General features: G+C 22.6%; 1 protein-coding gene across 1 annotated transcript; it reads left to right on the top strand.

Moving 5' to 3' along the window:
• Positions 1–303: 303 nt before the first annotated feature.
• Positions 304–1,767, top strand: LOC128958025 (2-(3-amino-3-carboxypropyl)histidine synthase subunit 1-like). Its single transcript, XM_054303841.1, has 2 exons — positions 304–753; positions 815–1,767. The coding sequence occupies exons 1-2, from the start codon at positions 447–449 to the stop codon at positions 1,765–1,767; spliced, it is 1,260 nt and encodes a 419-aa protein (XP_054159816.1). The 5' UTR covers positions 304–446.
• Positions 1,768–7,720: the final 5,953 nt, after the last annotated feature.

The following is a 7,720-nucleotide window of genomic DNA, read 5'->3' as shown; positions in this document are numbered from 1 at the left end:
TTATTTCACATTTTATATAAAATCTATTTTATGACTTTTAGGACTGTATTACATCTAAAATTACAATTATTGTGAAATTACTAAATTTTAATTGATGTGTATATGTTTGATGATTATTTTAATTTGTAATTAGGATCTATATATTAGTATAATTTTTAAAATAAATTCAAATTGGGAATCATTTAGTAATTTTGTTATATTAATTTTACTGATTATTATAAATTTAAAATATTAATCTAATTTTAAGTAACTTTTAATCCATGATTTAATATCTAATAAATGTTTTCAATTAAATTAATCATTAGATTTGATATTAAAATCCCGTAATTTATGATTCAATATATTGTGTAAAACATGTGATTCACACAACACTTGCATTTCATAACACATTTGATTTTAATTTAGTGTTTGATTAAACTGATCATCAATTTGTTAGCAAACAAGACATGTCTTTATCAACTGATCCACAGGTGATTCACGCGAAACCAGTGACCGAACGAAAGCGTATTATAGGATCTGTGAACAAGAATCAGATCCCGAGCGACATATTGGACAACAAAGAGCTGAACCACTCGATCGCCACAAGACTTCCCAATAATTATAACTTTGAATTTCATAAAATCATTTGGAGGTTAAAGACATGTAATGCTCGGAGGGTTGGTCTCCAGTTTCCCGAAGGACTCTTTGTCTTTGCCATCACTATTGCCGATATCATTGAGCACTTTGCCGAAGTGGATGTCATCATAATGGGTGGTATGTTTTAAGACAACTTATTTAGCATTAATTGGTCTCTAATTGTCTTACTTTGTAACAGACGTGACATACGGCGCGTGTTGTGTTGAAGACTTGATGGCCGATGCCATGGACTGTGACTTTATCGTACATTTTGGTCACTCGTGTCTCATTCCGGTCAACCAAATGGTTAATAATATCAAAGTTTTGTATGTCTTTGTTGACATCAAAATAGATTTATGGCATTTGATTGAAACGATTAAAACTAATTTCAATCCACAAACTCATTACTTGTCGATCTCTGGAACCGTTCAGTTTGTCTCATCAATACATTCGGCGTCAAAAGAGTTGCGTCAAAGACATGGTTTTCAAGTGTTAGCACCACAAGCAAAGCCTTTATCACCGGGAGAAGTGTTAGGATGTACTGCACCACAATTACCACAAGAAGTTAATACAATTATATTTGTTGCCGACGGAAGGTTTCATTTGGAAGCACTAATGATTGCCAATCCATCAGTGAATGCATTTAAATACAATCCTTATAACAAAGAGATTACACAAGAGTTTTATGACTTCAATAAAATGATGTCTTATCGCAAAAATGCCATAAATTCAGCCACAAAAGTGTGTACCGATTCGGGTGTATTTGGTATCATATTGGGAACATTGGGACGACAGGGAAATCCTAAAGTACTAGAAAATCTTAAGTCAAATATTTGTAAATTTTCAAAATGTCAAACAATAAGTGTTTTATTACCCGAAATAAGACCCGAAGTTTTGGGTATGTTTACTAAAGTGGACGCTTGGGTTCAAATAGCTTGTCCTCGACTTAGCATCGATTGGGGCAATAATTTCACACATAAACCTCTTTTAACACCTTTTGAATTGAATGTCACCTTAAATACAGTTACGAAGGAATTTATAAGTTTGAAGAGTAAGTATGCGATGGACTTCTATGAAACCAATTCATCCGGAAATTGGACACCAAATCATAAGTGCAATCAAAACTGTTGTTGTAATGAAAATAATAAATAATATTTTTCTGTATTTCTTAATTGTATATATTATTAATTTTAATTGTTATAATAAATGTTAAAAAGTTATATTTGAAATTTAATTTGTTATTATTGATTACAGTAAATATTAAACAATTCTTTAATTGCTAAGAAAACAATAATTAATATTTTCAAGTATTTTAATATTACTAATAAGATATATAAATATTTAAATAGAAATATGGATATAGTGTTGATTTATGATCTCATTACTAGTATATTAATTTTAATATACAGTATAATACAGTATTTAAATCAATTTTCTATAGTTATTATTTGCGTTGCATTACCGTTAACTATTGATTAATTCCTCGTATGGAGATATGTAAGTCATGGTTAATAATGCGAGTTTTTAACCATATGAACAAATATTTTATGACTAAATTTTAATTTGCCACTTGTTTTATACATTTTCAACTTTTACCACCCCTTGTATTCAGACGTCTCAAATAGTTCCAAACCCTTGGAATATGCTATCTATTTACTGATTTATATTATTTAAAAATACTGTAAAAGTATACAATTATGTCATTTATTGGTTAAACACTGTTATAACTAATTAATTACAGGTAATATTTATCTAAATATACCGTTTTTAATAGACTATTGTTAAATATACATTACAGTTCTCCATCCCCCATTTTTGCTTTCCCCATACCCTCATTTAATTTACCAAGGGTGGTAAAAAATGCCAGTTTTTACCGAATGAAAATGTTTTTTTTTGATATTTTTATGAATTTCATGCGGGGAATTAAGCAAAGAAATACGGTAATATAATATCTGTCAATTGAAAAGTAAAGATATTCTTGAATATTCAATAATAATAACATAAATAAGTTATTTAAAAATAACATCAATTTGTAATTTTGATATTTTGTATATGTGTGTATGTATGTGTATGTGTGTGTATGTGTGTGATTATATCTATTTAAACTAATAATTTAAAGTACTACAGTATGTATCAAATTTGTTTGTTATCCTTATAAAGATCATTGATCTCATTGTTAGATGAGTTTATTAAGTTGAAAATATTTCAATATATCATTGATCTTCAATTGCATTTTGTTTTGTTTTTCAATAATAATAATATAGTATAATTGATATACGATACAAAAAAATATACAAAAATAAATATTAAAAATTTTATATTAAAGCTATAATATAACATAAATATTAAAAATTTTATTATACAGTAATTTGTGTAATAAATTTTAATAAATAATTAAATATGTCAATTTCGATAAAAAATATTGATAACTTTTTATGAGATTAATTAAATAATATACAAATTTATTTTAAAAGTATGATAAATATGTTATCTTAAATAATAAATATATATATATATTAATATATGTTATATATATTATATACTGTAGTATATTCAGGCGCTTTCTGTGCAATTAAACTACAAATAACAGGATTTAAAGTTGTTTTTGTTAATAAAACTTCTTTAAAGACGGTTTAATCGAAAATATTTACAAATTTAATTATAATTTATTGGAAATTACAATAATTTAATGCAATTATCCCTATTTTACTGCCTAAATATAGTGGCAATTATATTGAATCAATGTTGCAAATTATTAATAATTAAGTAATATTAACTCTCCTATTAAGTCACGTTTTGTTGGTTTATAATGATATCATAAGTTATAATTGAAGATATCATTGTTAAATAATATATTTAATTTTTGATAAGTTTTTAATGAGAAATGCAAAAAAAAGATTTTATAGTTATTAATTGTAAGAAATATCCTCAAAGTTTAAATACAGTATATGTATAATATTTATGGTATATATAATGGTATTAAAATAAGTATTAATACCAGTGTTGGCAGAGACAAAGTGTATGTATAATACAAAGCGTATTATATAGTATAATACAATGTAAATTACATGACAATTTTAGTTTACAAAAAAATTAGCACCACCTAATAACAAAAATACTAAGATTCACAATTAACACATGTTTTGTAATAATTATTTTTTTTATAATTTTGAAAATTTTTTTAATTAGCTATTCAATTTAATTCTGGGATCGAAATTATTCAAATATATTAATAAAATAATTAATATTAATTTTTAATAGTTTTAGAAAACAACGATTCTAATAACGATATTGAAATTATGTAATAATAATAATTTTAATAAAAAATAAATATTTTATCATTGTTTATATAATTTTTCTAAAATTGTAAAATACATCCAGTACATTGTATTTTTCCAACCCTGATTAATACTGTAAACATCACATAATTAATCTCTTATTTGAACTCTCATATATTTAAAATCTTTATAATGGTTTTTTAAAAGTTAACAAAAATGAAAAAAATATTAAGTTTGTAGTTTATAACCTAATAAAAAGCGACATAAATTTTAATGTCAAATGAAATAAAAGATAGATTTATTAAATAAATTGAATCAATAAATTACTTAATAATTGTGTAAATATTGCTTAAAATAATAATATACAGTATATAATATAAACAATACATATATCATAATATATAACATTATTATAATAAACAATAGATTATTTATGCATAAAAAATATTTACATTTTTATATATCATTATTTAAATCATGTTTTGTTTACTCATATTAATAAGTCGTGTTAATAATAATAATTTATTTCCAATACTTATAATATACTTTATACTGTATTATATAATATTGCTTATTTTATTAAATAATTTTGTTGATAAAATCATTAATTATAACATTTTTACTTATTTTTGTTTGTTTGCATTTAGATATACAGTAATTTCAAAATTTATATTTGAATTTTGTAGACACAGTATTATATTTGCCAAAGGCTTCAAATGTTACTTAAATATTCACAGAGTGTCTGCTAATACAGTATCACTAAAAATAAGAGATAAACTGTTTTCTCTGGATTTTTGGAAATATGAGTATAAAATCAATATTTTCATAATTTAAGTCTATATTTTAGCAATAATATTGTATTCAATGCTAAACAGATCGCATAAACAAAGATATATTATATTTCGAGAGACAAATACAGTAAACTATAAGTTATATTATATATAAACAAAAATTGTTTTACACAAAACTATTAATTTATTTGTAAATTTAGTATTATCTAACAGTGTTTATGAAACATAAAATATTTATACAGAAAAAAGAGTATCATTTTTATATTTTTCTTTAAAAAAATTGCCTTAAGTTGAAACTTAATTTAAGTTTTTTTTTAAATCATTTATAATAACAAAATATATTATGTATAGAAAAAATATGATACATAATATAGTCTAAACAATAAGTTAGTGTTTTTAATTGTAAATTAAATAAATAACTTTTTAATAAAACTATTTTTTCGTATTTAGTAGATATACAGCACCGGTAGGTAAGAAATGAGCAAATGATTACTTCTTAGTTTGAGAATAGCCTCCGGTATTGTTTGTAAAGATGAAGAAGAGATATGAGAGACACTAAAAGTCACTTCAAAAAAGTCAAATAAAGTCGATGTCTTAGTACTGAAAGTTAATTTATATGTATTTCTTGTTTTCTATACATTTATATAAATATAAAAATTAATTACTTCTGGCGCTGAATATAGTGTTATTCGGATTATTATTAAATATATTTAATAACGATTTGAATGTTTTAAAGGCATTCTTTCGCCTCATTTATCGTCGGATCGGTTGTGTATCCAAACTATTCATTGAGTTCTTGAGAGTTCCCATGAATTCCTAATTGATTCCAATAAATACCATCTCTAGAGTTAAAACAGACCTCACAGTCAAACACTAGTTTTATGTGCATTAATATGTGGATCATTACAAAGGCTTATCATATTTCTAGAGGACAAACATATGATACATATAATCAAATGACAAAAATAAATCAAAACAATTTTTTAGTTCACATTCACTTTTATTAAAATCAATTATTAATAATATATTTATAATATATAGTAATATATAATTAAAATTTTATATATAATACAAATACATCACAATTATAGTACCACCAAATAAAACATGAGTTGTATCATTTTTTTATCTTCTAAACAATTAATAATTTTATTATAAAAATGAGATTAAATAAATTGTTACATAAATTTAATTATGACTGATATTTTAAAATTGATCAAGATGCTTTATAGTAGACATTTTATATTCATTTTTAGTTTAAATGTTAGTTAAATAAATACTAGTCATTGATTATAATAATGTTCATTATAAAAATATGAACATATTTGAGATTTGGGAAAATAATTAACGTAATATTAAATTTAATAAAATGCAATTGTTAAATCGTTTATAAAATTATTTACAAAAATGTAAAATATATTTAAAATAGTAAACTATACAAATTTGGCTTTGGGATGATATTATGACTTTTAAATTAACATATAATTTACTTGTAATTAATTTACTAAATATGTTAAAATTTTAAATTGAATAATGAATGTTAACACTAGAGAAAATTGTACTCAAAATTATTATTATTTAAAATCAGTGAACGATGTCTACTACAAAACAATGATCACATTTTTATTTAATTTAAAATTTCTTTATATATTTTTAATCAAATACATTGCGTAAAAATGTAGCACATATTAATGTAATTAAATTGTTACCGGTAATACAATTTATGTTATATCACTTATTAATTGATATAGCTCATGTTTTATAAATGGTACTACAATGTAAATAATATATAATGTCATAAATTGTACATTTGTTTGGTTCTTAATAATAATAATATACTTATAATAACGTTTAAAATTTACAATAAAAATCTCTTTATAACTTAAATTAAATTAAAATATCGTTAAAAATGCCATATAAAGTAAAAGCAAATTGATATATTTTGACTGTCAAAAAATTCATACAATAATTAAACATTATTTACAATTTATATATATATATATTCAGGGGTAATTTTAGAGTAAATTTAAATATCGAAGTTATTAAATAAATTTACTTTAATACCTATATAAACATTTTTTTAGTTTGCGAGTTAAAAATAATTAATAGCTATAAAAATGTAATACAATTTATAAATAACTCTTTGCTAATAAAAGAATTATGTATTTTGCAAATAAAAATTTCAAATATTAAAGGGACTAATAAATTATAAAAACAAAGTAAAACTTGTATTTCGTTGTAAATCAACATTTTTTATCTAAAATTTTTCTTATTTATATATTATTTATCTTTTATATATCGATATGTAATCTTATTTTTCACATCTCAGCAAAAAAAAGTTAATTAAAAAAGCAATAAAAACATAAAACTTGGAGCAATTGATTGTGAATTTGATGTAAACCCTGTCCTCTTTTTTTGGCATTCAATTGCTTCGTTTGTTATTAAAAATCTAATTATATATCAATTAATTAATTGATTTAATTGCTTGTGTTTTTCGCATCATTTAAATGTCGCATCAATTTTTGTGACACAATTTAATCATAAAATAAATATTATATCTATAATTATTTATAATATACATAATATAATATACTGTAAGTTTTCAAAATAAAACGAAATAAAAGCAAAAAATCTAAAATATTTTAACAAAAAAATCACAGAATTTTCAATTATGAAACACTGGATGTTGTGATGAAATGATATAATAATTGGTGAATGAGTTGTTGTCTTGAGTGAGCAAATGAAGCGAAAATGAGACGAACGAACACATCATTTAGTAGTCAAAACTTCTCCACAAATATATAAATCTTCAGTATTTTTGAGTCACCTAATGGTTAGTCGGTTCTCAAGTTATTAACAGTTTTATACGATATTTGACTTAGTATTTGGATTGTTTGTAATTTATTATAATTATAAAAGAAATTTTCTTCCCATTAAAACGGAAGCACTAAATGTAAAGTAAAATTGCTTTTAATATTTACTATTAAAACATAACACTATTTTCTGCTAATATTTAATAAATTCCATAATCATTGC

This window comes from Oppia nitens, unplaced genomic scaffold, assembly GCF_028296485.1.
Source record: "Oppia nitens isolate AA-2021 unplaced genomic scaffold, nextdenovo-longstitch-racon4-pilon3 scaffold3_pilon_pilon_pilon, whole genome shotgun sequence".
NCBI lineage: Eukaryota > Metazoa > Arthropoda > Arachnida > Sarcoptiformes > Oppiidae > Oppia > Oppia nitens.
This window is presented reverse-complemented; position numbering and strand designations above follow the sequence as displayed.